Source organism: Podarcis cretensis (genome assembly GCF_951804945.1).
Source record: "Podarcis cretensis genome assembly, chromosome: 6".
NCBI classification, from domain to species: Eukaryota; Metazoa; Chordata; class Lepidosauria; order Squamata; family Lacertidae; genus Podarcis; species Podarcis cretensis.
Genome location: NC_137175.1, coordinates 58,032,915 through 58,046,079, shown reverse-complemented (window position 1 = coordinate 58,046,079; position 13,165 = coordinate 58,032,915). Strand labels below are relative to the sequence as shown.

The following is a 13,165-nucleotide window of genomic DNA, read 5'->3' as shown; positions in this document are numbered from 1 at the left end:
GCTTTTGAGCATTTTGCCATGTGTTATTGTTGAGTGCCTTTTCACAAAAAAGACTCTCTACTTTTAGTCTCCGGAATGTCTAGAAAAGGAACTGTCTTGTAAGAAGCTGTGCTGCTGAGAAACCTTAACTAACCCTCCATTAGAGCCTATTTTGAACAACTGAATGAGCAAAAGAGAAGCCATGAAAGACCCATTGGTGGCCAAATAACAGTACCATGTTTCTCCTCTGCTGGCAATAGCAGTGGATTCTAAGGGTGTGCACCAGATTCATTCAGACCAATCCCAAACTGAGCCGGGGTGCCTTAAGATTTAGGACTTGTCAAAGGTGAAACAGAATCTGTACGAGGCCGCACAGCTTTGGCAATGCAGTGAAAATCTCTGGTTAGCGCAATGGTGGATCTGGAGTTCTTTTGAGAGACAGCCGTGTAATCTCTTCCATGAGCATCCTGATAAAGGGGGTGGGGCTTGCTATGTCCTAATATATACCAAGAAGACAGATGCATCAGGAATTTAAAATGAGAGAAAAAGGAGAAGCATGAGTTGCTGTGGATAATGAGAAGCCTTTCACCTTTAGACTGAGATAAAAGTATAGTATGTAGGTGAAAGATTAGTGCTAAAAACAGGAAGTGATTTCCATTATTGCTATCTATATTCAAATTTACACCAAGTCAATAGCTCCCTCATGCCCTTTTGCCTACTTCATGATGAGTACCAGGCAAAAACATAAGAAAAACAGTAGGGGGGGGGGGAATGAAACTGTTTCAGCTTGCTTACTTTGTGCATTGTTTGCAGTGGTGTACTTCTAAATAAGCATTGCTGAAGTCGAGTATTTAGTGTCACTGGACCCATGCTGTGGAATACACTTCCAGCACAGATTCAGCAGGTATCCTCACTTTTAATTTGCATTTCTTGAAGACCTTTTATGCCGATAGTCCTATGGAGCTTAAAAGTTTAATTGAGCTGCCCGCCATTTTAGTGATTGTTTTGTATTGCATTTGAAGATTTTTACATTGTTGAACACTGCCTTGATGTTTTGTGAGAGGGTGGTTGTTGTTGTTGGCATCTGTCTTGGGAGACTGGAGGAGTACGCCTTTGCAGGTGAGGTTAAGCTGTTAGAAAGCTACAGCGCCTGCTGTGGCTGTAGAGGCCAATGCGGGAGAGACCTGTTTTTTTTGCAGCTGGGGCAGATGAAGGCATCCAGTTTTGCTGCTGCAGATGCACCTTGGGGTTTTTTTCTCTCTGTGCTTCTCCCAGTAGTTATTTCTCCTATGCCTGTCTTCAGGCTCTGTGGTTGTCTGCAAGGGATTCCAGCATGTCAGGGTTGATGTTGCCAGCCTTCATGTCATGTTTGCAGTCATCTTTATAGCTTCCTTGGGGATCCTGCCATCTTCCGTTCTGTGAACAGAATGTACAGCCAGTGTAGACATCGTTGAGATAGGAGTACAAACAAACTGGAAATATAGGCTTGGGAGAGCACATCTTTGTTTGGAATTCTGTCCTGCCATGTGATACTCCAAACCCTCCTGATGCAGCACATGTTGAAGGTGGTGAGGTATCGTTCCTGGTTGTAAGTTGCCCACAACTCACTTCCATAACGCAGCGTGCTCAACACACAGACCTGGTTGACTTTCATCTTGGTATTGGACATTAGGAATACCTTATAAATAAAAATCTATTGTATTTGAAGGTGAGAAGGTTAATGAAGCCCTGATGTTGTAGGTGACGCCATTAGGTCCTGTAAGAGTTGGCATGGTGAGTTAGCAGCTGGGTCTGCCACAGGTTCCTTGTGTCTGTCTCTCTGTTACATAGCCTGTAGTTGCTGGCATGAAGTGGACTGAAGTAGCTGCCTCAGGCGGCAGAATCCCATGAACAAGTACTCCCATGGACACCCAGCCCTGCTGCTGCCAGAGAAGCTGTGGTGGCTTCCGGTGAGATATTTCTATGAGATATCTCATAGAACTCTTGTGAGAGCTCCATAAGATCTCACTGGAAGCCACTGCTGAACGCCCCCCCCCCATGAGATGGTGGGGTGGGGCTGAAGACAGGCTAGGGTGCTACTGGTTGCCTGTGAGCAGCTCTTTTTAAGTTGGGGGAGCTGTCTGTAAGCAAGTCAGGTCAGCTATTCAGAGTCTGTGTGAGGGATGTATCACCATCCAGATTAGGCTATGAGGGAGAGCCTGTGTGGTGTAGTGGTTAAGAGCGGTAGACTTGTAATCTGGTGAACCAGGTTCGCTTTCCCGCTCCTCCACATGCAGCTGCTTGGGCTAGTCACACTTCTTTGAAGTCTCTCAGCCTCACTCACCTCACAGAGTGTTTGTTGTGGAGGAGGAAGGGAAAGGAGATTGTTAGCCGCTTTGAGACTCCTTTGGGTAGTGATAAAGCGGGATATCAAATCCAAACTCTTCTTCTATATATCACAGGTGATACATTTGAGTGGTTTTAACTGTGGGCTGTAAGTAACATATGCCGTGGCAACACACCTGAGCTACATTGCCGTTTTCTACTGATCATTGTGTAAGATTTGGTGTTTGGGGCTTTGGCAACACAGGTCTAAAGCTCCCTTCCTAGAGATGGGCTCCTGGGAAACAGAGCTCAGAAATGCCCCCTACAGGTTGACAGACTAGGATGTTGCAGGAGGATCATCCCGCTTGGTGGGAACCTATTGTATATATTTTATTTTGAGAGGGGGGCTTATTCAAAAGGGTAAAATTGTAAAATAGCAGGGTCCACTGACAAAGGGTTCCTGACAAGTAATTCAGTTATAGAAGAGAGTAGGCAGGTTGCAAATTTGTCTTTCACCAATTTGGGTACCCTCTATAATATTTTGTGGAGGGAGTAAGGGAGGACTGTCCAAAGTATTAATCAGCAGGATCAATGAATAATGGTCACTTTCAACTCTGTTACTAGGCAACAAGTTATTATGAGCCAAGCTATTATGAAAAAACTTGGTCTCTCTCTTCAAGGTGCTTGATTCTTTTAAGATTCTAATGGATCACATTCAAGCAAACTGTGTGTAATGTATGGAAGTTTGCAAACATCTGTTAAAATGATGTAGGAATCGCCTTTTATTCTGGTTCAGTCAACAAAAATTCTCCACTCCTTTCACCAGTGGTTATAAACTGACATATGTACTTCCTTTTGTGAGTCAAGTCACTTAATTCCAACAACACGGATTACAACTGAAGGAAATCTATGGATGCTTCCAGACAACAACAAAAATATTTTTAAAGCCCTATGTGAGCTCTAATTCACTGTTTGAGCATTACTTAGTTTCTATCCCATGGGAAGCCAACTTGGAGGCCTCCAGATGTTGTGAACTTCAATTCCCATCAGTCACAGCTAGCATGACTGATGGTGAGGGTAGATGCCTCTGGAACTTGAGAGGGCCAGAAAGGTAGGAAACCAAAAACACATGCCATCAAGAACATCACCAACCACACCTCTGCTCTAATAATGCTACATTTCAGTTCACACCTAAGAGGACTTTGCGGCAATTGAAAGGAAGTTGCTTATTATTATTTTTTTAAAAAATCACAATAAAACAGCACATGCAAAATGCTGAATGACAACAGACAGAACACAAGAATGCAACAGTTTGGGATTAATGGGTCCAAATGTTTCCTTCCATTCACAAAAGGGACTTTGGTCCAATAGGGGCTCCTGCTAACAGGATTCTTGTCCTCCAACTACAGCCCCCCAATACTCTCTTCCATTCTGTTCGAGCGGTTCCGACAATCCTCTCAAACAGGTTTTTAAAATAATAATAATAATAATAATTGGCAGGAAAAATCTCATTTTCATTGAATAGAACTACAGTCACAGGATTCTTAGATCCATCCTAGTGTATGCATTCTCAGGGATAAATGAATGTGACTGGTGTGAGTGCAGATACAGATAGTGTCAATGTGCTCTTGTTTCCCAGCATAAAAACTGCATCTTAAAACCACATGCAGGTTAAGATCTATTATACCTGTTCTGGGTTGCATTTCATAAATGCCCTTGATTAACAAGTTCATGATAGAGTAGCTATTAGTAATATTTCTCTAGGAAATCCTAGAGTGCTGAGGTTATTTGCCTACAGAGAGATTCTAATTGGTTCTTCACCTCACCACAATCAAGAAGTGACTTGAAATGGGAAATAAACCCCAGACCTTTGGTGTGTTTCCCCTGAGAAAAGAACCAGTTCCTTCTGGGTTGAATAATGGATTGAATGCAAGACCAAAAAATAAAATACAGTATTGTACTTGGAGGATGGAGCTAACTCATGTTGATGAAATTCATATTGACAATTTTTTAAAATTACATTTTCTTTTAGGAATGAAAAGAGTGAAAATAATGGTCCAAATGATAATCAGAGGTTAAAGAATTAGTGGGGTGTGTGGGTGTGGGTATGGGTGTAATCACAATTCATCTTTTTTCTTCAGGATGATATTTCTCACAAGTTCAGTGATGTGAGGTTTTATTTCCTCAATAGGGACAGTAGAGTCCCAAGCCTTGACCGTTTTCCCATTTGGATCTACAAGGTATTTCCAGAAATTCCAGGTTGGCTCCTCACCAGTGGAATCTACATAGGAAGGGGAAATGACATATAATTTGATTATTATTCAGTTATAAAGAAAAAAGATACTAATGATGGATTTGATTGTCAAAATCAATGCAGAAGTTAAGCAAAATAAAAATGTAGGCTAAGCAAAATCTTTGGAAAAACTATGGGCACACCACACGTTTAAAGAACATCCAATCTACTTTCTTATTATTATTATTATGTATACTGCTCTATACCCGTAGGTCACAGGGCAGTACACAACATAAAATTACTATATATGTAAAAAACACAAAATACATACATAAAAATAGGAACAAAAACAAATCAATAATCCCCTCTTCCACAAACACATTTAAAAGGGCATCGTGTCAATCAGCCAAAGGCATGGTTAAAGAGGAATGTCTTCGCCTGGCAGATGATGGTATATAATCAAGGTGCCAGCTGAACCTCCCTAGAGAGAGCATTCCACAAATGGGGAGATGCTGCAGAAAAGGCCCTATCTTGTGTTGCCACCCTCTGGACTTCTCATGCAGGAGGCACATGAAGAAGGGCCCCAGAATATGATTTCAGGGTCCAGGTAGTTTTATATGGCAAGAGGCGGTCCTTAAGGTATTGTGGTCCTGAGCCATTTAAGGCTTTCTAGGTCAAAACCAGCACTTTGAATTAGCCCTGGAAACTAATTGGCAGCCAGTGCAGTTGAGCCAAGATCAGTGTAATGTGATCAAACTGTCTTGCCCGTGTGAGCATGTGATTTAAATCACATGGCTTCCAAAGCACATGATCCAACATCTTCAACAAACAGTAGTTCCCAGGATTATTTGAGGGAAATCATGGATATGTATTAAATGTATGGTGTTGATCTGCTATAAGGGCTTATCCACCCTTCCTCTTGTATTGCTGCTTTCCCCCCGAGAAAACGTTGTGGGACACAATGCTGAGGTTTAGTATTTTTATACTTAATGCCCAAAACTTTATTTTCATTGACAGCTTCTGCGAGTAATCAGGTGCTGGAGCATGCAAACCCTTTCTCTGGGTACAAGCTATCAGCCTTCTTCTAGGGAATCTCTGGGTTTCTCTCATCCTGCTTTTTGTTGAGCTGAAGAGATCACTTAGCAATTCTTACAAGGGCTCCTTTCAGTCATTCTGCTTCTGGTAGAAGGCTAGAGGCAGGATGAGTTTCCTCATCTTATAACTCTCATTTTTGTAGGGGCACTTTCAGACTGTCGCTATTCTTGGGTGAGATTCAGTCACATACCAACCTATTCAGGTTGCTCACTTATAGTTGATTGGGAAGTCCTGTGCAGTAAATCCACTTCCCCAAATGATTGGACTTTTTTGCAGTAAGGAAAGTGATGGGGAAAGTGTGGGATGCACTGTTGTCTAACCTCCCTGTAAATAAATCAGGATAAATGTTCAATAAACAGTTGCTCATCCAGACACAGTCCAGGAGGCATAAGCTCCAACTGTTGCTTACATTCAAAAGACTACACAAACAATATCTGGAAAAGTTTAAGTGGAATCTGCAGAGGAGGCCATCTACACTTTTCCAGCAACACACATCTGTGATTTGAATGTTTTTGTACTACTTTGATTTGAAGGACAAGGCAACTAAACCTCAACTGAATTCCTGTCATTCATATTGAGTTCCTGGGGGATAGAAAAAAAAAAGATAGAACATAATCACAACAGATGCTCTAGAAAGAGATTGCCTTTTCACCATTTAACCTTCACTGAATTGAAGAACTAGCCCTTACACCTTGCTGAATATTGCCAACCTCCCTGCCGATCCCACCCCCCATCTGAAATGGCACCGCTCGCTATCATAAATCATCTACGACTTTGGGGGCAAAGCAGATTCAATGTCAGCTGCTTTAGAATGCCTGCTGTACTCACCAATTAAATATTTGAAGGCTGGATTTGCCCCGGTGCCCTTGACTGCTATCTTGCTGAACATGGGAAAGGTGACTCCATATGTTTTCCTGGCAAAACTCTCAATTTCTTTGTTGGTGCCTGGTTCTTGAAGTCCAAATTGATTACAAGGGAATGCCAGCACGTTAAAATGATATGAGCCAAGTTCTCTCTGCAGCTGTTGAAGGGCTTTGTAGTGGCTGTCTGTATAGCCACACTCACTTGCAACATTGACAACTAAGGCCACCTAAAGGGAAAATAACAATGAGGAGACATATTATTTAATTCACTTATTAGATAGCTAGCTAGACAGATTATAGATATAGATCCCTGCATTTTTAAAAACCCAGGGCAATTCATAGTACTATAAATACATTCTCACTAAAATTCAAACATTAAAATACAGCAACCAACATTTGCAACAATGCCCACAGTAAGCCAGACCCAGCTACAGACTTGGCAGTAATGACCAGATAATGCCCAGGTAAACAAATGAACCTTCAGCAGGCATTGAAGACTCATCCCTGTTGATGCTTGCTTTGCTTCAGAGGGGAGGTGATTCCATAAGCTGGGTGCCACAACAGATAAGGCCCTCTCCCAGATTGCTGCAATATTGATTTCAGCAGGAGAGCCTCTGCATATCTCAGTGAACAGGTAGGTCCTTCACATAACCTGGCCTTGGCCTCCATGAATTTCTTTAATCCTCTTTTAAAGCCATCAGAGTTGGTGGCTATGGCTACCTCTTGTAGGAACGAATTTCATAGTCTGATTACGTGCTGCATAAAGAAGTGCTTTTTTGTTTGTTTGTCCTACAACATTCCACTTCATTCAATGTCCACAAATTCTAGTGTTATGAGAGAGGGAGATAAACCTTTGTCGATCCACGTTCTCCACGTTGTGCATAATTTTATAAATATCTGTCATGCCATTTCTTGCTTTCCTTTTTTTAAACTAAAAACTCCAAAATGCTGCAAGCTTTCTTCACAGGGGGCTCAGTCTATTCCCTTGGTCATTTTGCTTTTCCTTTTCTGAACCTTTTCAAACTCTACCATATCCTTTTTAAGGTGAGGTGGCCAGAACTGAACACAGTATTCCAAACACTGTTGCACCATAGATTTATAGAACAGCATTACTACACCAGCAGTTTATTTTTAATTTCTTTCCTAACGATCCCCAGCAGAGAGTTTGCCTTTTCCACAGCTACTGCACACTGGGTCAACGTCTTCACTGAGCCATCTACTACAACCCCAGAGAGGTCACTCAGTACAGTGGTACCTCAGGTTAAATACTTAATTCGTTCCGGAGGTCCGTACTTAACCTGAAACTGTTCTTAACCTGAGGTACCACTTTAGCTAATGGGGCCTCCTGTTGCTGCCACGCCACCGGAGCATGATTTCTGGTCTCATCCTGAAGCAAAGTTCTTAACCTGAAGCACTATTTCTGGATTAGCGGAGTCTGTAACCTGAAGCGTATGTAACCTGAAGCGTATGTAACCTGAAGCGTATGTACCCCGAGGTACCACTGTAATGATTATGTTGACTGCCTGATACATATTGTTAGACTACAGCAACGACTAGAACCCCAGCCCTATCTGCAGAAAATTCCCCACAGAGCATTCAGAAATTCCATGGATTCCATACATCTCTGGGGGCAGACCATTCTAATGGGTCCCTACCCCTGTAGGAGAATACTCCTGCCCTGGGACCAAACCTCACCAGGAAATGGTCTGAGAAGGACAACAGAATTTCTCCAGCCCTCCTTTTCCAGACCTATCTCTTTCATCTCCTGGGGCAAGAGGTATATTGAAGACATGCCCTGCTCTATGCATCAGGTCAATGACAAATAGAGACAGTTTCATGGTTGTTATGGAGGCCATGAAGTCCCAAGCAGGCCCACTTAAGGCGGCCTTGGCACAAATGTATGAGTTAATTAGCAGTAATGTAGTTGCACATTTTGAAGTGCAGGTCATCATGACACAGATTTCCCTCTATTTTCAATGTTCTGAAGAGGAAGGCATTAGCAGACTTGGAAACTGCCACATTTTCCCGAAGTATAAAATATATTTAAGGGGGGAGAGAAAAAACTGAAATAGACCAAAAAGTATCCTCAGTGGACATGGAATGATGGCTGACTATTGGAATGGGAGAATAGAAAATTGGATGAAGATTCATGAACTGGACTGGAGTACTCAGCAGTGCGAAATCTTGTTGCAGGACTCATGTGTATGCGTGTGCGCACATGTGTGCAAGTAACATTCTCTCTCTGTGTGTGTCTCTCTCTCACACAGACTTATTTTCTCGTTCAGGCGACCAATGTGACATTGATAAATGTACTATTTACAATGAGATGTTGTTTTATCTCTGAAGCTAAGCAAATCTAGATCTGAACAAGAGCTGAATTGAAAACTTCCTGAGAGTCCCATGTATGCAGATATCAGGTTCTTGGAGAGATCCACCTAGATACTTTGCTCCTTCATTGCCCCCCTGTTTCCTCCCCCCCCCCCGGTGCCGCCCTTGTTGTGACCCATGACTTCTTTGCAATAACTGCTTTTTACTCTCAGTGTGATGCAATTTATTTCTCTGCATGATATCAGGCCTCTTTGTTCTCTTTTAAAACTCATTAAAAATTCCAGAGCTTTTCAGCCTAGCTTTGCTATCCCCAGACTGGGAGCATCTCTTCACAAAGGGCAGAGGGAGGGAATCTGTGGCCCTGCACATGTTGGACTCCAATTCCCATAAGCCTAATCAATAGAGTCAATGGCTGGAGATGATGGGAGGGGACATCCACAGGGCTACAGGTTCCACATCCATCACAGAGTTAGTTAGGAATGGCCTGCCAATATGAAGCCTATAGTTGTTGCTATTGGCATTTACATGCCAACTTTCCTCCAAGGACAGGCATAGGCAAACTCTAGCCTTCCAGATGTTTGGGACTACAATTCCCATCACCCCAGCTGACAGGACCAGTGGTCAGGAATGATGGGAATTGTAGTCCCAAACATTTGGAGGGTCAGAGTTTGCCTATGCCTGTCCAAGGAGCTCAAGGTAGCGTACTACATGGTTTTCTTCTTCCATGTTTTATCCTCATAAAACTCTGTGAGGTAGGCTGAGAGACTGTGATTGGCCCTGTGAGCTTCATGGGTGAGTGGGGATTTGAACCCTGGTCTCCCAAGGGCCTAGTCCAACACTCAAACCACTACACCACACTGGCTCTAGGCTTGTCAGTGAAGTCTGTGTCCAGATGGCCACAATATATCATAGCTTTCTAGGATCTGGGTATGGCTGACTACAATGCTGGACTAGGAGCATGAGAATGTTTTGTCTGGACATGCTTGTAAGGGCAGTGTGAATGCATAAACACTCTTGAGCCACAAACAGGACTGACTTTGTCAACACTGCATTTAAAAAACCCTGTCAGGTATTTTCAATAGTTTTTCTATAACAAGCTCTCTTGTGTATTTGCTTCCTTGGGTTGGGGGTGGATAAGGGATATATAGTTTCTGAACACATTGTGGGCAGTGTCTGAATGCAAGTGTGGGAGTGAGTTTTGCAGAAACGCAATGTCCTATGCAAAGCACTCTGTCCCTAGATGATACATTTCCAGTTCAAATTAGCAGTGTCTTTATTTGTTATGCTGAACAATGTATTGTATATACATCCAGCGCAGAAAGGGAAATCCCAAGTTTTTCTCTGGGAGATGGATTGATTCTGTCCCTTAGAGCTCAGATTCTCAGAGCCCTAGGAGTTAGAGGGAGTTTCCAGTCGGATCATTCTTTGCAGTATCCATAATTTCCAGCATTAGTTTGTCCATTTAATTGAAAATTACCCATTTAGAGGGAAATCGGGTAATTAAAAAAAAAACTGTCACTAACAATCAATTTGTGATACCTCAGCAACCAATATGCAAGATTAAATCTGTCTGGAAGCACCCTAAATTCAGGATGTAATGGACCTTTTCTAGCTTCTGACAGCAGGTAAGAGCAAAAGCAATTATCTGCTGATATACTTAGAATATCATAATTACTGTGAATCAAGTTTGCCATCTAGTGTCCACTGTAAGCACCTCACACTTTGCTCTTTCAGAAATGTCCAAGGGTGTATGGGTGAAGAAAATAGGGAGCAATAGCTATGTGAGGATGAAACTAAAGCAATTAATTTGTATGTAGTACCAGTTGTTTATACCCAGAAAAGGGAAGAAATATACCTAAATAAAATAGTTCAAGTTGTCAGAACATTGATGGCCATATGTTCTGACCACCTAAACTGTTTCAGTATAGACAGAGGTGGGAAAGAGGGAAGTCTGGAGGAAATGATTTAGCTAACCTAGTCTAGTGCTCTTCAGATGTTTTGGACCACAATTCCCATCATCCCTAGCCAACAGAGCCTGACTGTGGTTGATAGTTGTTCAAACCATCTGGAGGGCACCAGGTTGGCAAAGGCTGAACTACAGCCTGCTGTCTTAGAGAGTGTTAGAACAGGGTGTTTTTTTTTAAAGTTAAGTATTGCAGAAAAAGATAGGCTTTTCAGCTTCCATTGCAGTTTTTTTAAAAAAATAATAATATGCAAATATACATTACTGCTTATGTTAAGCAGCACATTTCAAGAATATGAATTTAAGGGTTGAATCTAATGTGTATCATACTCAGAATAGCCCCACCTAAATTAATGGGCATGACTAACTTAGCGTCATTAATTTCAGCGGGTTTATTCTGAGTAGAACCTAGTTCAGACCTTTAGAAAAAGAACATATATAGTATCTTTAATATCTGTAACAGATAAATTAAGTGCCTCCTCTTCAAGTAATCCTCCGCATCACATAACACCAATGTTAAAATTTAAAAGAGCAGCGGTAGTTTGACAGGGTTATAAAATGTCAAATTAGATGTTTCCTGTTGAATCCCTCTGTAGCACTGGGCCTCTCCCGCCCACCGTTTTTTCTCCCACCCAGTTAAACAAAATGAAGTTTTCTTAAGAAGGCAGCGAACATATTGCAATGACAATCTGTAACTATTTTTAAAAGAGAGAAGGGAAACTCGCATGGATCCCGATGATGGTGCTTCAACAAGTGGCATCGCCAGAAAATAACGTAGGCGCTGCGATTCCGAGTGAATGAAAGGCGTCTTGCCTGCCTGCCACGTATACGCGGAATACTCTGTGGGAAAGGAACATCTCATGCAAGAACAAGCAGAAAAGGGACCTGACTGCAGCAAACTTCTGGCGCTTTAATAGAGATTATAGCAGAGCCGTGGGCGCCGATCCGCAGGCAACGCGCCCCAAACGAGACCGTTCCCAAACCGGTCAGGCCAGTTAAAAGATGCATTATCTCCCCCCGCACCGTCCGTCATGCAGGCATGCCGATGAGACTCGCTGGTTAGCTGGGGCAGCAGCAGCAGAGGCAGCTCTCCTTGCAAACTTACCGAGCCTCTGTATTTGTCCAGGGAAACTAGCTTGCCCCTGATGTTCACCACTTTATAGGAGTAAAAACTGTCCTCTTTCGGTTCGGTGGCGGAAAATGCTAAGAAGAGCAACGCTCCTATGACGATCAGCATGGCTAAGGGGATAAGAAAAACTTTGGGGAAGGAGGGATCCGCTTTGTGCTCTACACTGCCCTCAGGGTCTAACATACTGCACACAAGCCCGGCACTGACGTCCTCCACCATCGCAAAGCACAGCCGGAAAGAAGCGTCGCCTGCTGCAAAAAGAAATTGCAACAGTTTTTCCTATTTTCGTGTAAAAGCAATCCACATCTTGTCTCTCTCTCCCTCCCTCTTTCCCCCCTCCCAAGGGAATCTCCTAAACAGTTTATTAGTGATCTCGCCTATCAAATGCCTGATTTGAGATTTGCAGTTCACGCTTTTCGTTTTGCAAAGGGCTCTAAGGCTAATAGTCTCTTTTCAGACTAAAAAGCTCAAAAAACTCCAGACTAGTACAGTAATCTTTCTGGCCTTTTATACAAGACTGATACAATCTCTACACATAAATCCAATAAATTAAAGATGCATTTTAAGTGAACCATAAAATACCAAGCTAGAGAAAAAAGCTGTCATCATTATCCAGTTTGAGATATATATTTGAAAGTTGCTTTGACCATGACTGATGATTGGAGTGACCAGGAAGCACAGGTGTCTCTTGCTTCCGTTCCATGAGGCCACTACATCCAGCAGTGAAGAAGCCCTTTAGCACCACCAAGGGCATGGGCGTAGCCAGGGGGTGCAGGGAGGGGCAGATGCCCCCCCCCTAAATCAAGTAAATAAGTAAAAATACTTAACTGACCAACTGCGTCACAGATAACTTGGTTCTGCTGCCCCGCACCCCCCCCCAACATAAAGCCTGCCACCTCCTAAAATAAATCCTGGCTACGCCCATGACTGAGGGTATTGCTTTTCTGCATTTAGCAGGAGGTAAAAATAAACTGGAAAGTTTCCTATCCACTTCCCTTTTTGCGAAAAGTCTGATTCCAAGAGGAAAAGGGTTTTTTATGCAAGAGCTTCAAATCAGCTTAAATTGTGTAACCTGAACCTGCCAGTAAGTGATTGAATCTCAGCAAGCAACAGTCTGGAAACAGCATTTGATCCTTGGACAGAAGCTGTCCTTGTATCCAGGGTCACTGGGATTTCCTGTTCTATCCACATTCATGTTCCATCTACATCTAAAACCACTCTTAGTTTTATAAATGAAGCAGGCAGAATAAATATGTGTATGCAGGATTTAT

General features: G+C 42.6%; 1 protein-coding gene across 1 annotated transcript; it reads right to left on the bottom strand.

Annotated features, from left to right (window-relative positions):
- Positions 1–3,041: 3,041 nt before the first annotated feature.
- GPX7 (glutathione peroxidase 7) lies at positions 3,042–12,138 on the bottom strand. Its single transcript, XM_079982392.1, has 3 exons — positions 11,871–12,138; positions 6,440–6,701; positions 3,042–4,564 (listed from the first exon to the last, which is right to left on the bottom strand). Exons 1-3 carry the CDS (start codon positions 12,111–12,113, stop codon positions 4,401–4,403), a joined length of 669 nt encoding a protein of 222 aa, XP_079838518.1. The 5' UTR covers positions 12,114–12,138; the 3' UTR covers positions 3,042–4,400.
- Positions 12,139–13,165: the final 1,027 nt, after the last annotated feature.